Source organism: Salminus brasiliensis, chromosome 20 (genome assembly GCF_030463535.1).
Source record: "Salminus brasiliensis chromosome 20, fSalBra1.hap2, whole genome shotgun sequence".
In the NCBI taxonomy this organism is placed as follows: Eukaryota; Metazoa; Chordata; class Actinopteri; order Characiformes; family Bryconidae; genus Salminus; species Salminus brasiliensis.
This window is the reverse complement of record NC_132897.1, coordinates 17541265-17562063: the sequence shown is the minus strand read 5'-3', so window position 1 is coordinate 17562063 and position 20799 is coordinate 17541265. Positions and strand designations below refer to the sequence as shown.

At 40.4% G+C, this 20799-nt stretch overlaps 1 protein-coding gene across 1 annotated transcript; it reads left to right on the top strand.

Moving 5' to 3' along the window:
- The first annotated feature begins 386 nt into the window (after positions 1 to 386).
- fgf5 (fibroblast growth factor 5) lies at positions 387 to 19976 on the top strand. The gene is given in 6 exon segments (XM_072664725.1): positions 387 to 460; positions 494 to 638; positions 640 to 693; positions 695 to 968; positions 6762 to 6865; positions 19626 to 19976. Coding segments are annotated over 6 exon segments (1002 nt in total).
- The last annotated feature ends 823 nt before the right edge of the window (positions 19977 to 20799 follow it).

The window sequence follows — 20799 nt, the reverse complement described above, 5'->3', positions numbered from 1 at the left end:
CGTTTCCCAATAAATTATAGAAGTGGTCTGACTGATAGCCCGCGAGGCGGAAGGAGCTTGATGAATAAATGAAGACCCCTCGAAAGCGACCCGTGCGCATGCGTGGGGCTCCACCGGGGAGCGCGCGCCACCTGCGTTGCACGCCTGTGAGGTCTCCTCGTCTTGTCTGGAGCGCCTTCGAAGCTCGAAGTGTGTAGAGTCTAAAAACTCTAAAGTTTTGGGCTCCCATCTCACAGAGGGTCCCTCCGCCCTCTCGCCATTTCAACTTATGATCTCGTTCGCGCGTAAAGGTGCGCTCACGCGCAAAAGGACTGGCGGGGATGAGCGCGCGCTCCGCTGTTGGACTTGCCCAAAGTTTTTTTTTTTTGTTTTTTTTTTTTACGGCGATGTTGTGGAGCGCGTGTGCAGGAGGGTCACACACACACACACACCAGTCATGTATATGTATGTGTGTGTGTATGTGTGTGTAAAAGAGACAGAGAGAGAGAGAGAGAGAGAGAGAGAGAGAGAGAGAGAGAGAGGGAGATAGAGCGTGCTCGAGCGTCCTTCACAACTCAGGCACGCATCAGGCAAGCAGTGAGATCATTTGTGATATAAATATCTCCGCGCGCCAGCAGACCTGCTCCAGCTCCCGCAGCCCCCGGGTAGAGCCGCCGGTGCTCCCTGAGCGCGAGCAGCGCACACGGAGGACAGCGCAAAATGCTAGAAGTGGCCTAGGCAGAGAGAGGGTGAGAGAGAGTGAGAGAGAGAGAGAGAGAGAGAGAGAGAGAGAGCACTTTGGGGAAGAATGCATGCTCCTCTCTTCGTGGTAGTCTTTGTTCAGCTGATCGGCGTCACCGTTTCCGCGCACGAGGCGCGCGTGTCTGGACGCAGGACTGGACGGCTGTACTGCAGAGTTGGGATTGGCTTCCACCTTCAGATTCACCCCAATGGAAGAGTGAACGGGAGTCACGAGCCCAACCATTTGAGTGAGTAACAGTGTCTGTCGCTCTCAGAGCAGCTGGAACAAACAGCAGCAAACTCCCAACACCTCAGCTAGATACCTGCAAAACAGCCTGCTGCCCCACACGGGCGCTACGGTACAGTAGGGAACACCTGGGCGTTTTTTTTTTTTTTTTTTTTTTTTTTGAGAAATAAATTAGTTGCATTGACATTATTTTCACACAAAAAACAAGCAGCTACACACCTCTACTGCAAAAAAAAAAAAAAAGCACAGTCTAATATTTAGGAGTAATTCAGCTAAAGGTGGAGGGAGTGCTAATGTCACAACTGGCTCCACAGGGTTTAGCTGTAGCTAACGGACTGAGGGGCTAGTTGTAGCAGTTGCTAAACGGTCTGTTTAATTTATGTAAAGTGCCGTAATATTTACTATTTTTCTATGTCGTTTGAACCAGACAAGCTTTCTAACTTTAATACATAAAAATATCATTATTTTTATGTATTAATTATACAAATAATGTATAGTCACTTTATAGTCATATTATATATAATAATATATACATATAATTATATAGCAGCCAAATAATTTAATAAATAAAAAAATCTGGAAAGCTAAGAACGGTAAACATATTTTCTTTAAATGTATTTATTAAAAATGACGCGTTTTGAATGCATACATGAGGCTAAGAGGGGGATTTAGCCCCCTGTCATTAGCTTGGCTAGCTCTTGCTGAGTTGTTTACGTGCTTCTGAATGGCTCTAAATGCTTTTGCAGACACCAAGTCGGAGATTAAAATAACATGGAAGTGACATTTCTGACCACAATAAACAGTTCAGTGAGCAAAAACACTTACTATTAATAAAAAAAGTTACTTTTAAGGAACAGGGAGCTCAGTGGTTGTGCTCTGACCCTGGCTTTCTAAGTGTATGCACTGCACAAGTATCTGTCCAATTACTGGTAGAATTTACAGACAAGTGTTACATAGGGTAACATGTTACATTTGACCTTCTTCTATATCTACTGTGCACCTAAGCAAACTTTTTACAGTTTATTTATTATTTATCTGCAGTTTATTTATTATTTAAACACATTAAGAAATGTGTCCAGACTGTAAAACGGTTAACCAGACACATTCATTACTTCCTCTACTGATGTTACGCATATGTAATGAAATATCAATGCCATAACATTAACACCACCTGCCTAATATTGAGTAGGTCCCTCTTGTGCCACCACAACAGATCTGGCCCGTCAAGGCATGGACTCCACAAGACCTGTTGAGGTGTCCTGTGATATCTGGCACCAAGACGTTAGAACTTTCAGCACATCTGAAAGGATCTGCTGCTGAGGTGGGACCTCCATAGACCACATCAGTGAGCCTTAGTTGCCCATGACCCTGTTGCTGGTTCACCAGTTATCCTTTCTCAGACCACTTGTGGCACTTTTGGGTAGGTACTGACCACTGCATACTGGAAACACCCCACAAGACCTGCCGGCCGTTTTGGCGATGCTTTAACTCAGTTGTCCGGCCACCACAATTTGGAAACTGACTCTTCTGACTCGCTGCCTAATATATCCCACCTCTTTACAGAGATCACTGTAGATAGGGTTTAGCAATGTTTTTCTCCTGCTAATGTCATGGCTGATTGATTAATTAATTAATTGATTGATTGATTGATTGGTTGATGGTATTGATCCTTGCCTGTGGGCAAGTCCCAAAACATGGCATCATCATTCACAGAGCTACAATATGCTCTGCTATTTATACAGTATCGATCAAGCAGCTTTTTGTGGAGAGTAAATTGGGTATGATCTGATGCCATCACCGCTGCTGAATGAAAACACGAGACAAAGCATTCGTATTAACAGCCATCTTAATAGATGAGTAATGCCAGTAAGGCTTGTGGCCTGCTTGGAGCAGGTGATAAGGTCATTAGGCATTGCCAAAGTGAGTCGAGATGTGCAGGACTGGCAGACTGTGCTACTGCTCCTGACTGCAGCGGATTGTTTATTGGAAGAGGTGGCATGTAAACAGGTGCAACGGCTCAGTTGAGAATGCGATTTGGTAGAGAACCGGAATGACTGCCATCGATAGCATGCCATGCGCTAGATTGTTGTTAATGGTTCTATGTTTGGGAGACATACCATAGTATTAAGTCCGTCCAGAGGGCCCTGCGCTCTGTGCAGCGGATCCGATGAACACAGAAGAGGTCACTGCGAATTACGACCAAGTCGCAAAGAGGTCACTGAGGATCAGTTGTCTACTACGAAACACCTAGCTGACCCAGGCAGTCCACTCAGTCACATCAATTGTTTAGGCCTACGCCTAATCCCCTCGAATATAACAGAGAATGTGGTCAAAGTATCTTGATAAAACTGAGCACATAACATTGTGACCTGGACTTTGCAGATCCAAAACAGTGAGATAGTGTTACTCACTTTCACAAAGGCTGGAGCAGACAAAATGATGCCAGATTCCTTTTCCATGTGGAATGTCTGCTAGAAAGCCCCAAGCTAATATATTTTGCATCTGATACTACATTACTGTCAGGGCCAGGTCTACCATATGGGTGACCTGAGTGACAAAAAGGGGCACTAAAAGGTTGCTCAAGGAAAAATGTGCTCAAGTGTTAGCATTAGAGGTGCAACGATTCACAAATTTGTCAACTTAACACAGAGACATCTCGATTCCATACATTTTCCAGATTAGACGGCATAAAAAAAGAAGTTGCTGAAGTTGTGCTTTATGCTCATTGGCTAATGCTTCCATCAGAGACGACATGTCAGTATTGGTATCAAGCCGATGTCCACGGCATAAAAAAATGCTGGATCAAATAATACTTTTAAATGCTAATTTTAAGTAAGCCAATCAGTTAAAAGCAGCTCATTTTAAAGTCATTCTGTTTTTAATAGAAAACGTATTGATGATCTACTAATATTGTTATTAGTAGATCCTCAAGATGTGAACATAGGTATGTGCCATCTGCAGTTCACGTTAGTGTTATTATTATTATTATTATTATTATTTTGCAATATAAAATCATAAATTCAATATCTTAAACAAAAGATGAGCTTTGTATAGAGATGTCCTGTCCAGTTTCTTGCCCTTTAGTCAAATCCAAGTCTATTAATGCTGAGTGTCGCCCGATACAGTCTGATCTTTGTGTTTGTATTGATAATACAGCCACACAGTTTATATTAGATGAGCTGCTGATTAATACTGCAGTAAAATCCCTTTATTTTTAATATCATTTTCTTAAAATTACTGTTTTATAGTGAGTTTAGTATCTTCTGACTAGTAGCCTGACTCTCTGACCAATCTGCTCCTAGTTCCTTTGTAACACTGCAGTTATATCACTGTATATATATCACTGCCTGTGTGAAATATATGTGTGTATGTGTGGCGGTACATACTCTGAACAGATATCTCTTGTTTTCTGTTGAAATACCCATTGTAAATGCAGTAGTTGTTTTTCTATAACTTGCATGCATTAGCCTACTCCTCTCTAGTGTCAAACCATGTCAAAGCACTAAACTATATTAATGGATATTTAGGTTTTTATGTACCCACTGTAAACCAGGTCCTCATTTAAGGCTATAAACTATTCTTTTACCTTCTGAGAAAGTTCTTCGCTGCTGCAGGCTGTAAATAATGTCCGTCAATGGCACTCGTTGGATCTCAGAGGTGCTCTGCTAGAACACAGTGGAAAAAAACGGATCAGAAAATGATCTGGCTTAAAATAGCAGACACTCGATCATTTAAAACATCCCTGTACCGGACCTGATCCTGATCCACTGGATCGGACTGGGACATCCTTAGCTTTATAGTGTCCCACTTTAACAGTCTAACCGCAAGCTAATATGCTAGCAACAGTGCAACGGTACAGGACGATGCACTGTGATGCTATTCAATGTATTTTTACATCCCTAGTAAATATAAAACTTGTAAAACGTTTTATTTTGGACCACACTATGCACTAGTCGGTCTAATAATCCATCTATTCTTGTGCAATAAGCTTATAAGATCATAATGTGAGCTGTAAATCTGGTGGACAATAGCATTAACATGTAAAACACAGGCAAATGAAATGGGGTTTTCAAGTCAATGTGCCTTGTAACATTAGTGGCCTTGACAACTGAGCATATGCTCTTTTGTAGTCACACCAGGCTGATCTTGACAGGCATTAGCTGAGCTAATGTTATCTTAGTTAATGTTCTAAAATGAATCCTGATAGTAATTAGAAACTTTGTTACAGTAATTTGAAAAGTATCATATTTGACCACAGGAGGGGGGAAGGGGTCACCAGTGTCATGCCAAGTTAACAAATGTGCCACAGGCAAATATTAAAAGTGACCAAATGAAAGTTCTGTTTAGCTTACACTTAGAGCAACAGACTCCTGTCGGCCCACCAACATAAACTTTTTAATTTTGTTTACAGTGAGAATCAAATACTGTCCTATGTGTATACACATCTGCAAGCTGTTTATCATTACAGTAGTTCAGTGTAGATATTTTATGTCGAATGAACTGCTGCAGGGTCTTTATTTCCTACATTATTATGAATGAATGGGTGTTGTGTGATAGGGAGAGTGTAATGTTTGCAGAGTTTGTGAAGATCGGGCAGAAGATCTTAATCTGGCCCTGCCTGATTTTGTGTGCAACTTGGGAGTGAAGATGGGGTAAGAGGGACTGCCAAGCCAATGCTTGCTTTGCTAAGTTAAGCTAGACCAGCTAAAACCTCTTGTCTTGGGAAGGCCAAAGTGCAGAGTTTGCGGTTGGCTGAGAAGCAAAAAGACAACATACAAAAAAGGATGAGAAGTAGGATATATAACATATTTATAGTTAAATTACAAATAGAATATTTATATAGAGTGGAAGAAGGATAAATGGGCAAGTGTAGGGATCTGAGCGACTTTGACCAGGGCCAAATTGTGATGGCTAGCTGACTGGGTCAAAGAATTTTCAAAACATCAGGCAGGTCTTGAGGGGTGTTCCCAGTATGCAGTGGCCACCTACCAAAAGTGGTCACAGAAAGGACAACCAGTGAAGCAGGGACAGGCTCATGAGTACCCAAGAATCATTGATTCTGATGTTGTACAAAGACTAGTTTGTCTGTTGCAATTCCACTCACCAAAACAGTTAATAATGGCTATGTAATGGGGAGTCCATGCCTTGGCAGGTCATAGCTAATTTGGTTGAACGAGGGGGACCTACTGAAAATTAGACAGGTGGTTTTAAATGTTATGGCTGACTGGTGAATATAAGATATGTTTGTTCTCTCATTGGGTGAGGTGATGAGAAACTTCTCAGGTCCAGTTGTTTTCCACTGGCAGCACATTGGGTCAACCCTGCATTGGAATACACAGTTATTTAGAAAGGCCTGGGTTCTATATGGACCTTTGACAACTCAAAGACACATTTGAATGCTAAAATGCTACTTTACTTCAAGGAAAACATAAAAAGGTTCTATATAGCACCTTATATTTGCTATTTTAATGAATCACAATCATAGAACAGTTTTTGCCAAGAGTGTATTAATCCCAAAACCCTAACAAAAGCTAGTTAATGCTAGCTAGCCAACTACAATTAACGAAAAACTACAGCACATTAATTAGCTAGCTGTTAATCAGTGTTTCGGGGCACTTAATTTAAAGAAAACAACAAAATATAAATGTGTTAACCTCTGTGTGTTCAGACAGTAATTTGCAGTGAAAGTCAATTTAAGTTGTAAAAGTATGAGGAGGAAAGAGACAGCCGAACAATTGGACAGTTCCATTACTCCGCTCCTTATCACACTAAAATGCACTGTGTCTGTTTGCAGGTGTGCTGGAACTATTTGCCGTGTCTCAAGGAGTCATAGGAATCCGAGGAGTTTTCAGCAACCGCTTTCTAGCCATGAACAAGAGGGGATGGCTTCATGCTACCGTAAGTCCAATTCCACCCAATCTGCTTTTACATGAAGTCACAAAGACACAGCAGAGCTCTTGCAGACAGGGGACATCAGTTTCTCAGCAGCAGCCACCTCCGCGATGAAAGTTGCCTCGTCCCCATTCGAGCAGGGGGTGAATCTTGGCTAGGTTTGATATCTGCAAGTCTCTGCAAATTCATCTCGTTTGTGAACGACAAAGATTTGCTCAGCGGTAGCGAGGCGCATCACACGCTTGCTTCGCCGACAAGCATCTGGGGGGATCTGGGCCTGACCGATAGAAGTCAGAGCTTATTAGCATGTGCTAATGGGAAAGGCAGATTAGAACGGAGCCTGGGACAGCTGATAATCTCACCAAGAAAGGAGAAGGGGGGAAAAAATCAATATGGTGAGCAAACAGAAGCAGGCAGCTGTAAAGATGAAGAACCAACATCTGTATAGCTGAGGCTGGGATGCATGGTGTCAGCCCAGAGATATCTTAGATGGATTTGATGCTGGATGACTAATTGTGGGTCACTTTTCAGACTACTGCTGTCCTTTATTACCATGTGATTTTCCTCCAGTCCTCTTGGAAGTTTCAGTGTCAGTGGTCAGTTGGCAGAGCTCAGCTTCCAAATTGATTCTGCAGAACGACTGTTGATATGTATATGAACTAGAGTTGGGCAATATGACAATATTTTATAGTATTGTGATAAATTTTGTTTTCGTGGCACACAATAAGCCTTTTTAAAGCCTTTTCTAAGCATATCAAGGGTATAGTCAGTGCTTAAAGAACACTGATCAACTGCACGTTTCATTACAAACAGTGTAATTACAGCAAAGTTTTACTAAAATACAGGACGGGACAGTTTTTGAATAGTAGTTTTTACGAATCTGGTGCATTTTTTCTGCAATCGCGTGTATCACAATTAATATTGTGTATCGTGAAAATGTATCATGTAAAATTTTTATCATCGCCCAGCCCTAACAGCAAAACAAACACATCCCTCCTCTCAGTGCTCCTTTGAAAGCTCCCCATCCCAAATTATTGCACATGCATTGCCAAGATAACAACACTGGGCTTGTGTTAGGTCAGAGCTAGCTAGGTTGTGTGTTAGCACCTAACTGTTGTTAAAATCGCTGCTGCTAAGCTAACCAGCTGGGATTAGGTACTACAGACATTTACAAACAGGACAAAACAACACTGAGGAATCTCTGTTAGGTGGCAAAAATAAGTTACCCACCTATCTAGCAGAAATAGAGCAACATCCTCATCAATTTTCATGTCTTTCAACAAGCACTATATCATATACCATGCGCAGTGGTCACATCGCAGAATGTGCAATGTCTTTTGCAAATCAAATGATTTTTTTTTACTGTTTAATACAAAAGGAAAACAGGTCACACAGTTCTCTTTATCTTTATAGGACATATCTACCAGGGACATACTACATAATATTGCTTATTTTACTATTGAATACACAGAGTGAATAATATTCAGAGGTCTCTCTCAACATCAAGTCACTGATTTAAATGCCTTACCAATATTCACTTTCACGATCTTAGAACTTTTTCTTCACTTTTGTTTGTCAGATCTTTTCCTTTTTGGCTGTTTATGGCCATCTCTCCTTGACAACAATGCATGTAGTTCAATATGTAGCTAGCAAGTACCAGATACACAATCTCCCCTGCCTCTTTCCTTGTTTGTTGAATGTTGAGTGCAACAGTACTGTGTTTGCTGACTTTTTGTCCAGTGTGCAAACAGACCGGAGAGCTAGTGAACTGTGAGGAAATGTTCACTGAATTTGACAAAGTGTATTGTATTGGATTGAAATCGTATACAGCACCTTTAACCATCCAGTTTATGGTTAACAGAGCTGAACTAAAACTCAGTAGTGAACTGTATTGCTGTAATACAAGCATCATTCTTTTAAAAAATACAGTAAAGTCCATCATTGTGGATTTTGAATAGGTATGTGCATTTTCCTAGTGGGTTTGCCAAATACATCAACAGTCATATGCAAAAGTGTGAACACCCATGGTCAAAAAATGTCTTGTTAATTTTAAATTGACAGATCCTCTACAGAACCATAATAATAACCATAAATAACCATACTTTTATTGCACTGTTTTCAAAATTACAGTTTACATGCTAAATGTAACATTTAACACGTACAAAATTAGGGCATGTTCAAAGTTTTCTTTCTATTTTCTATTTTATGAGTTTTTTATAGTAATTTCTTGTCCTGTAAAGGATTTGTTCGCTTATTCTCGCTTAGACAAAATATTTAATAAGGGTGTCCAAACATTTGCACACAACTGTATGTATCACACCACTGGAATGTATTACATTTATATACAGAAGGTTACTTTAATCTTACTGATGTAATTATCTTCAGAGGCAATGTTTTTAAAAAACAGGCCAGTGGATTTGGGAGGGGGGGATCTGGGGGGAGGCTAATCCTAGATCTTCTGTTTGTATCCAGCTGAGCTGTATACGCTCTGGATGCTCTATTATTGTTGCATGAGACAGTGGAACCTGTGCATTATATATTTTTTCTCTAGGCAAGGTGCATTTGCACCTAGCCACGCTTTTTCGACCGTACCCTTATGTGGTACAGATAGTATGAGGTCAAGAGGAGGTGTTTTTTCAAGGCGCTTCAGTTCCTTTTGAAAAACTCGCTCTTGCTAGAAAGGAAGTGTGTTACAGAAACACGATAGGGTCTTAATCATCACTGTCTTGCATGACATCAGAGCCCGATCTTAACGAAGTGACTCTCAGTTAAGATTACAAAGATTTCCTATATTGTCCTGTTCGCCCACTGTAGCGCCTGACCCCACCTGACGTTTACATAACACTGAGTGTGTCTAAAAGTTAGCGAGACCGCTGAAAAGAGACGGAGCATGCCGGCCAAGAGGGAAAAAAACCCAGAAAAGAAAAAGCCCTACACATAAATCTGAAGATGAGCCTCTAAGCCGCTCCAGACATCATCAGCAATTAGAGCAGCTGCAGTGGCTCACTCAGCATCGAATTAGGTTTGATTTTCCTCAGCCCAGCTACAGTTGCATGGGCTTATTTAATAGCCCTGTCAGCTTGGGTCTTAAACCCCGGAGCACTGCGCTCCACAGACAAGCCGGCCCAGCCGACGGGGTATCGGATGACTCGGTGTCTGATGTTGTTGCGCCGTCTGTCATATTTAATATTTAGATGTTTTCACAGGGGCAATTTATTGCCCAGATAATGGCGGGGAAGACAGATGTATATCGCGCCATGTGACCCGCCCCACAAGCCATTACAAACATAATCTTTTCGGAGGTTAAAGGGTCACCTGGATTTATAGAGCAAACAATAGAGAAATGAGAGCAAGAGAGAGAGAGAGAGAGAGAGAGGAACAGACTGCATTCTTACCATGCTGGTGACTTGCTACATTTCCATTGACTTTCCGTGCAAATTACAAGCAATATGAAAAATCAAAATGTGTAAAGCATTGAGCCTCATTTACCATCAGTTCTTAAGAAGAAATCTCTTATTATCTCTCTAATATTCTGACCAATTTACTTAAAAGAGTGGAATGCATCATTATAAGAGCAGAGCTGCGAACAATTGTGGTTTAAAGACTTTTCTCTAGTACAAATTGAAGACAATTATTTTAGGTATGGTAGGACAATTCTTTAAATTTGCAAGTTATTGGTCAATTAGACTCGGTCTTTGCAATTTTTGTTTTTCAATCCAACTGATTTTTGGATTTGGAAACGTTATAATGTCATTTCCTGCAAGAGAGCACCATCACAGTCATTTTTTGCATATCGATAATAGTCTGACATATTTCCATCTGTAATTTCCTGTATGTAGCTTTGTAAACCTTCACCATTAGCTTCGGTGAATCGGAACAATCTGCTGACCCAGACACTCGGTTCTTTTTATTTTATTGTTCCCGTCAGAGGCGGCAAAACTCTGTTTCTACTGGAGATTCTCGTCTCCTCCTTCATCCAACTCTACGTCGCTGCTGTGTTGATTGTGTTTGTTTTACTGCATCCCAAACAGTCTCACACTAAATGCTTTGGCTTTGTGTTTGTTTTACAAAGCATGTGATGGAAACCAAATTTGTGTGTAAATGTGCTATTTTTATGTGTAGATTTACAACATCTGGTAGCAGCAAACTGTTGAATCTGCTAAAGTTGAACAAAAAAACACTGTGTTGTAAAATCCTTAAATATTACAAATTTCCGTTTCTGTAGTGTGTTGTAGGGGTTCAGAGCGGCGCAGTTGGTTATATCATTGGGAGACCTCCAGTGATGCCACAGTCATCCATCCCATACCACAGCAGGGGGACCAACTGGAGGATAGTTAGGAGGATTCTAAGGGCCTGTGACTGATAGGGGCAATACAAATATATTAATTATTTGGAAAAAAGGGGTGGGCTTAAAATGTTATATGTTTTAAATATTATTATATGAGATTTAATTTTTAAAAATTTGATATTTAATTTTAACGTCGCTTAATCAAGACATTGCTGGTTTCAATGTCTTGTGCTTTAAAAATGTTGCAACGTAGATTTCGGTGAGCTTAATAGGTACGCTTATCCTAATGCACCAGTTTTTATGCTGTCTATGAATTTATACAGAAGAGCAATACTGATTAATTAGCGTTCACACTAGGTTCACACATTTGGTAACACTGCTGACGAGTAGCAGTACTACGACTATACAACACCAACATAAGCTTTTCCTTGACATAAACCTACGCAAACATTTCTGAAAGCTTATTTCAACAAGTCACTACCTCCTTTATACATGCTTATGTCTAAATGTTTTGTAGATGTCATGTTACCCTGTGCTCGTGCTGCATGAGAGACATGTGAGACACCCCAAGGAAAGGGCCTACATGAGACATGGGGTGTCTGAAGAACCAGCATTGCCCTAAGGAGGCAAACAAGTACGTCTGCTGCTTTTAGGTGTCAACTGCTATTGATATTTCAAATCCAAACCACCAAGTGATCCTCATGAAACTGTGTTTCTGTAACTGTCAGCACACTTTCAGAATATTCAGCAGGAACCCCCACAGTAATGGCCAGAGGCAACGTAGGCAACGTAAAAAAAAACAAAAACAAAAAAATCCAACGTAAGTGCGTCTACGAAGTTATGTTGGGTCAAGCTGTGACTGGCATGTTTAGTTAGTATCATAATGGCATCATTTTCTGCTATGCTGCACTCCTCAATAAACCAAAACACGCATTATTATTTCAGTGGCTGGTGTAGGCCCAAGGCTCCATACTGGGCAAAGACCATCCTTGGGCACACAATATAGTTTCCCACCAGTTGTATTTTTAGAGAATGGGAACTCAAAACTCCTATTTATTAGTCTATACATGCAGAACCATTTAGTGTGTTGTTTATTAGAAAGTCATACTGCATGCTAGAGCTTTAGCACAGGGCCTCTCTTTGCTTCTTTTAATATTTCCTAGCCAGAGCAGAGCAGATAACTCAGCATAAGCTTTTTTACATCGGTAGGCTGTGGTGTCATACAGGGATTATTGTGTATTGCTAAATTAAGGGTGTCAGACCTTCTCTGAGACATATGTAGTATTCTGATAGAGTTAGTATATCAGAAAATGCTGGATTGGAGATCTGAATAAAAGAAAAAAAAGAATACATAGAAATCAAAACTGATCTGTAACTACACACACACACACACACATAGGGTGATGTTGTATTGTTGGCTATGTGTTTCTTCCAGTGTGGTAGGAGTGTTTGAGTAGTTTAAAAAACACAGTGGAATATCAGTAGTTTTATACAATACTCAAGACTGATATTGGTATCTTAAGTCCTAAAAAGCAAATCAAATAAATGAGAAAATATTAGACCCACTGATTTATTGAGGATACTAATCCTAGTTATTACAGAGTTGCAAAACTATGTAAACCTATAGGTTTAGCAGATCATTTGAAGGTGAAATTAGAGTCAGGTGTAATTAAGTGCCCTGAAAGAATGGGGATCTGACTTTTTCCTAATCTTTACAACACGTTTGTGGACATGTATCATGGCACAAACAAAGAGTTTGGACTCCACCAATCCACAGTCAGACAGATTGTATACAAATCTCTCAACAAGGAACAAGTCCTCAACAAAGGTCATGCCAAGGGCAAGGTGTTACATTGGCTCACGTTAATGATCATAAGTCCACCATCAGAACTCTAAACAACAATGCAGGGATATTGCTGCATGTCTGCAAGCCAGAAGGCTTTATGAAAATGTCAGGACATCTGTCTGTGAGCTAAATCTCAAGAGAATGTGGGTCATGCAGCAAGACAACTACCCTCAGCACACAAGTCGTTCTACCAAAGAATGATCAGAGAAGTTAACCATTCCAAATAAAGTTAATGTTTTGGATTGGCTAAGTCCTCAATCGAATATATTAAAGTCCTCCAATAGAAATGTTGTGGAAGGACCTGAAGACCTGAAGCAGTTCATGGGAGGAAACCCACCAACATAACAGAGTTTAAACTGTTTTGGACAGAAGTAAGGGATAAAATTCACCCAAGCCGTTTAACAGTTCAACAGTAGGACTAATTCATAGTTTCTGGAAATGATTAGTTGCAGTTATTGCTGCACAAGGGGGGTCACACCAGATAGTGAAAGCAAAGGTTCACATAGTCCTCAATAAATAATATTTGCCTCATTTGTTCTAAAATGAAACTAATGATGATGTCTTAGGTCACTTTTTTATGCAGAAATATGGAAAACTCTACAGGTTTCAGAAACTTTCAAACATCACTGTTTGATGTTGATGCCCACAGTGCAGGGGAAGGCTGGATAAAGACCATTTTCAGCTTGGGGATTCTACAATTTTAAAATTTTATCACGAAATGAGTTTCGTACAGGGGGACTGTAGAGGTCAAAATGAGATCTGGAAGACCAAGGAAACTTGGTCTTCATAAGAACTGCTCATATCCTGGTGAGACAGGGGAGTCAAAACCCCCATGTTACTTCCAAGAACCTGCTCATAAGTTGTGCTGTATCAGTAGTGGTGGTGCACTGTTTTACTGTTCGGCGTTGCTTGCAAAAACAGAAAAATAGAAGAATCATAACCTTTACTGCAACCTTTAGAAATGATTTGTATGTTTGACATTTGAAATTAGAAGTGTTTGCTACAGAACATCTAGGGAAGTCAGATGAGTTTTGGGATCAAGTGCTGTGGACTGATCAAGTCCAAGTCAAAACAGAACTATACTTAGAATAAATTAAGCTGCATTTCCAAAAAAAAAAAAATTTTCAGCTTGGGGGGGGATTCTACCATTTAAGCTGCCAGCTGTGAAGCATGGAGATGGATTGATCATGCTTTGGGCTTGTGTTGCCACCAGTGGCATTGGCAATTTTGCACTGGTTGAAACAGGAATGTTTTTTTACAAAACACCAGCAATTCTGTCTGCAAATGTTAAACCAACTGGCAACAGCTTAAGCTAAAAAAAGAGGATGGCTCCTCAAACAGGATGACCTCAAAACCATCATGAATTACCTGAAGAGACAGAAACTGAAGCCTCTGTCCTAAACATCATAAATCTTAAACTAGCTGTGCACACAAGATGACTCAGGAACATTTTAGGGGTAAAAAAAAAACTACAAGAAAGGAAAGGCTGTGCTTTTAGCCAAAGGGGTCATAACATTAAGACCACCTGCCTAATATTGAGGATGTGCTTTTTGGGCTGCAACAACATATCTAAGCTTGTGAAACATGGACTCCACAAGACCTCTAAAAATGTCCAGTGGTTTCTGGCACCTGGATGTTAGCAGCAGATCCTTTAAGCCATGTATATTGTGAGGTGGGCCCTTCATGGATCGCATCAGCGAGCTTTGGGCGCCCATGACCCTGATGCAGATTCACTGGGTGTCCCTTTTTGGACCACGTTTGGTAGGTACTGACCACTGCATACCGGGAACACCCCACATGACCTGCCTGCTGTTTTGAAGGTGTTCTGACACTGTCGTCCAGCCATCGTAATGTGACCCTTGTCAAAGTCTCTTGCATCCTTACTCTTACCCATTTTTCCTGCCTTCAACAAATTCAAGAACTGACTGTTTACTTGCTGCCTAACATATCCTCCCTTTGATAGACATCACTGTAGATGAAGAATATCAGTGATCAGTATGAGTCATTTAAAATGTGTGTGTGTGTGTGTGTGTGTGTCCTTCAACCTTCAGCCAGCCTCTAATTAGCTATTTTTGTGCTCTTTTGGACAAAACACAGCATTACCTTTCGAGCAGTCAGCTTAAACAGCCTCTCACATAAACATAGCAAACCTTAAACACCTGTATATATATATATGCTTTTCCGAAAATCTTTGTCCACAGAGTAACGTAGAAACGCCCCTTAAATGCTAGCATGAGCACGCCAACCCACTAGGAAGTAAGAATATCTCACAAAGTTTAATGTGAAAAGTCTTAGGAACGTTGCAAGAATGCATAATATCCAAAAATAGACCCACGTAGACCTCTGAGGTCATGTTGCCGTTCAGTATGAGCTTAGTTAAGCTTCTCGGCAGTAGTAAAGTACTGTGAGAGTAGCTGGTTTAGAATCCCATTCATTTATGCAATGCAAGATGGATGCAAGACATCCAGCTTAGACCTGGAGTTCCTATGGAATAGGCATGAAGAAGGCTACAGAAGGACACATGACTTCTGTGCTCTAGTCTTAAAAATAAAGGTGATGAAGAGGGTCCTTTGAGCAATACAATAGTAGAACCTCTCTTGGGTCCATAAAGAACCATCTTTCTCTTTTTTTAGGAGTTTAAGCAAATCTTAAGCAGATCTTCTAATGGTGGCTCCCATAATCTGATAGCCCACATAGATTTAACCTTTGATTTCCTCCAGACAAAAAGGTTTAAAAGGTTGATATCGCTGCTGTCCAGTGAAAAACATGTATCTCCATTTTTGTCTGTTTTTAGTTTTTACCATGGTTTGAACCCTGTAGCTGTTCTGTACACTGTGCAAATCATTCTGGAAGAATAGACTAATAAAAATGCTCTAAAATACTCTTATTTTACATTAACTTCCATTAAAGTTAAGAGCATTTTTGCCTTCTCCTGTAAAGTTAGCATTTTGGAGATACATTCATATAGACAATATATTATTATTTAGTAGAAACGAAATGTGGATGTTAAGTGAAGCATTCAGTTTAAATAGAAAACACAAAGCTGAAATATCATAACACTCCTCAAAAAACACCAAAATGCACTCATCAGACCTACTTAAAACCGCTGTGGACGTGATCTTAAGATTCTAACGAATGTACGTGACCAACAGCGTTGAATCACTGGCAAACAAAATGTTGTTTGTTACCATGGCAACGCACACCGCCTTGAGACAGAGAAATGGTGTTTTTTAGCTTTTTACTTTGAACTGTGGTTGTGATTCACAGATCTTTACTGAGAGTTCACTGAGGTTCTGATATTTGTAACCGAGTGATCGGCCCATGTATAGATACAAGCTTGTTCAACTTCTCCAGGTTTGAAAAGAGTATACTGGGTTTTCGCAATTTCTTTTAACCGAATTTGTCTTGGGAAAAATTAAATTTGTGCGTTCATCGTGTGCAATGCATCTGGACTGACGTGTGAAATGTTCATTTATAATTTTATCTATTAATAGGCTTGATATGTTATAGGATTTGCAAGTCGTAAACCGTTAGATCAGATTTCGACTGGCGGTGCCTTTCCAGCACAGATCCAGAGGCAAACAAAGAACTACTTAAACATAAGTTTTCATTTTGGAGACCTCGCTGTTTCATAAATCACTAAGATTAATTATTATCGGGAAACGCTCTGGTCTATAAAGTGCTTTGCATATAAAAAATCTACAGGGGCGTGTACATGTTGCCCTGCTTACACCACTGTCTATGAAACACCCATATGTTCTGATCAGGCCGAGAGGTTTTTCTAGGTTTTTGTAGAGGTGACTTTGATTAATGATGATCGAGTCATATATGTCACTGAGATATCTGCAATTTAGGTGATTCCCACCTTTAAAAAAAACTGAGAGCAGTAGGTTATGATAAAGTCGTTTTTCATGGAGACGGGAGATCAAAACACATGGAACAAACTAAGCTTTTAAAATATCCAGATACGTGTGAAACAAAAAGAGAAAATGCAAATGGCATGTAAAGAATTTACTTCTGGGTAATGTAAAGAATCCCTGGGATCACTCTCCTCAACATGCACCATCAATGTATTATATCATCACATCTTATTCATAATACATCTCAAACAGGTTTTCCCTCACCATCATCAGAATACATTCAGCAGTGGCTGAGCTCCTGTTAAGATGGTTCAGTATACTCATGAACACGGACATCAAAAAGATGCCTCGGCAAGTTCGAGGGCGACGGCCACCTTTGTGAAACCCTAGCCAAGAAGGCGAGCTTGCCCACATACAAGCAAAGATTGTTGGCGAAAGAAAAAAAACAGGCAGAGCATCTGTCTTGCTTTGCTCTACCCTGGGTGGATAAAGCTATTCCATAGACTAATGAGGTTTCTAGCCTGCACAAAGACAACCCTGCTCCCGTCACTCACCGACGGTCTTTGATAGGAAAGTCATTTTGATGACTTTGAGCTCAGCCACGGATAAAAGTTAGACTCGCAATTATCTGGCAACCCCTCAACGCTCCTTTCTGTGACTCCGCGAACCTAATCTCCTCGCTGCTTTTCATTAGCTCGATTTATGAGGGGCTAACTCAATCAGGCCACAAAGTGGTCGGCCTCCAGCAGCTGCTAATGCGGCGTCCGGCAATGTGTGTGTGTGGTAATTACCGAGTGTTTGCCCACCATGTTCTGGCTTTGTTGTGATGCGGTGGTCTGTTCCATTTCTGTCTCTGTTGAGTAGTGTGCACAAAAATTGATTATTGATAAGGAAATAATACAGAGGGAGAAAAGGACAGAAAAAAGTCCTGGGTGTTAAATGTTTTGGTGCTATACAGAGCCATATTTTCAAATGTTTTTTAAAGTACTGTATTTTTTATAGAATCTTTATAGAATCATTACCTTTACCCATATAATCACTAAAGCACTTTTTAAAGCATGCAATAGGTTTGAAAAGCAAACAAGTGTTTGCATTCACAAGGACAAATGAAAACAGGCTATGGAATTGGGTTTGTGTTTCAGTAAATTGTTCCAACATATACAGTCATGTAAAAAAGGTACACCTCATCAAACCCTTTGTCTGTTCTGAAACTGGAGGTGGCTAGCTGACTAGATGCCTTGCTGGCCACACTGTCTCAGATGGCAGTGTAGTGATGAAGGTCTATGTGACCAAATCCCAATACATCCTGACGTTGCCAGGGTATCGACATCTCACTGCTAGATATGAGCGTTTAGCTCTGTTGCTGTTAGCTTTTAGCATTTTTGGCCAATGAAATAGAAGAGTAACTAATTCAGTCATGACTGGGTGCCTTCCTGCCTCAGAATCCTGTCTGAGTAGGCAGTGTTTCTTACTTATCAGACGCAGCCTTAATTAGACTAGATTTGTTTGCTTTTGATTGTTGAAGAAAGCCAAAAAGCTTTCTGAGGCTTCCATAGGAGATGCATAGGAGTCTGGGAATGGATTCACAAAGATCTCAGAACAGTCAGAAATCAGACGTTCCACTGTCCACAAAATAATTGGATAAAACAAATAGAGTATATTTAAAACAACTACAAGTACATAACTTGCTGTCTTTTGTGTGACGGACACAGGAGAGGTTTTCCTCCGATGACTCTTCCATTAAGGTCATGTTTGTGCAGGTGTCACTGCACAGTAGAACAGTGCTCCACCACTCCAGAGTCTGCTGAGTCTACATAGGCTTTAATTTGTCTTTCAAGCAATTCTACAAGCAGTTCTCTTGGAGAGTTTCCTTGGTCGTTCAGACCTCAACCTGAACTCACTGTTCCTGTTAACAGCTATTTCTTTATTACATCATGAACTGCCTTCTCCTGCTTTATGGGCATCTGTTATTTAGATTAAGCAGTTGCTTAGAGGAGCCAAATAGCGGCTGATTGTTGGGACAAGGTTTGAAGAGCCATAGCTTGTGAAGCCATAGGCCTGACAAGCCAATTAAGGTCTTAGGGCTAAAAGTTAGCTGTGAGCTCAAATCTTTTTGGGTGCCTAAATCTCTTTGCATGTAACTTCTTTAGTTTGTTTTTACTGTACATTTATACAAAACAAGACTGATACTCTTGCTTAGAATTCTTAAAATGCTATCTTTAACTACAAGGCTTTTAGGGGTCAGATCATTTTCTACTCTTTAGCATGCCACTGTACCTGGTAATGTGTGGTAAGACAACCTTTCTATTTTTGTTGTTTTTCATGATATAGTTGTTGTCAGTAATTACTGGTTACTTATAATGTGTCAACATTGACATTACATGATGAAATGACCGAGAGATTCAGGGGGAATTCCCGAAATGGGACTGGACCGATTGTTATTTTTCTAAGCACAGAAGTAATTATCTCATTAGGAAACTACAGGAGAAAAAAATAGCTGAAGTAACCTTATACTAAGTAAACGTCATTCTCATCACAGCTGTGCTCCAGCTGAACCACATGTAAAGATCATCAGATAGTCCGCTTTCACTCTCTCTTTAGATGTTACATGCCAAAGTCTGACCCTTTGTGCCACATGACTCACCATCCGTTCCTTCATGACCTTAAGACCTTAAGCATGTTTCTGAAAAGGACTGCACCGGCCTGTCAGTGTTACTCTGATTACAGTGATCTGTGTGTTGGTCCTAAACTGATGTGTGTGCCATTTCACAGGAGCGGTTCAACGACGACTGCAAGTTCAGGGAGAGGTTTCAAGAGAACAGCTACAACACATACGCCTCAGTGACCCACAGGAACCGCCGGACTGGTAGAGAGTGGTTCGTGGCGCTTAACAAAAGGGGGAAGGCCAAAATGGGCTCTAGCCCGAGAGTGAAATCCCAGCATGTGTCAACACATTTTCTGCCCAGGATGAACCTGCATGAGAAATCTGAACAAGGCTTCACGATAACGGACAAAGAGGAGGAGAAGGCTCCTCCAAAGCCTCCTGTCCTGAAAGTCTCCGTCAACACAGGACAGAAGAAGTCTCGGACAGTCAAATATTGGCCCAAATTTAGATTTGGATAGGCCTGCAATGTCTTAAACTTGGACAAAACTTGAAAACAGGGACAAACATTGGAGACAGTGATTGTATTCAAGCAGCCAAAACATTCTTCTTTTTTTTTGTGGAACTTTTCACGTTATCCGGCAATCAGCATTCCAGTCACCAAGTCAAGTCAATAAAAAAGGGCTGTATAATCCAGTCGTGGAGCTTTTCCAAAGCTGAAAATGAACCTGCTGCCAGGTTTTCACAAATGTCTTCCCTGAATCCCCCAACAACACACTGTTTGCTTCTACAGGAAGATTTACCAACCTTTTCCTTTACTTGATATTTCCATATATATAAATTCACATTTCAAAATACCTCTATTTATACAATATACTGTATTTATGTTTGTATGTACAGATTTCTTTATGTGCAATTGTCTTCTAAGAATTGAATGTTTGTATTGGGGATGAATGGGAATCTATTTTTTAAATATCTATAAAGTTAAAAGTTACTTTACAAACCAGTATCAACACAAAAAATGTGTCTTATCCTATCCATCCCTGCCTGCATGAAATACAACGTGTGTCTAGGTTGTTGATCATGATTCAAGAACACCACAGGTGATCTTTATTCTATGAACACACAGTAACTGACTATTAAAACTAACATTCAAGCTGCCGCCTGTCACAACCTCCAGAGCATTCCACTGTGGAGGGTCCTTCGGCAAGGATAAACATGCCTCGCAACACTGCTTCGTGTTTCAAGAGGGTTCCAGTCCTAGGTGTATCAAATGACAGATAGCCATGGTATGATCCGTAACAAAACAGCCTTAATGGCGTCTATTTAAACGTGTGAGAGGCA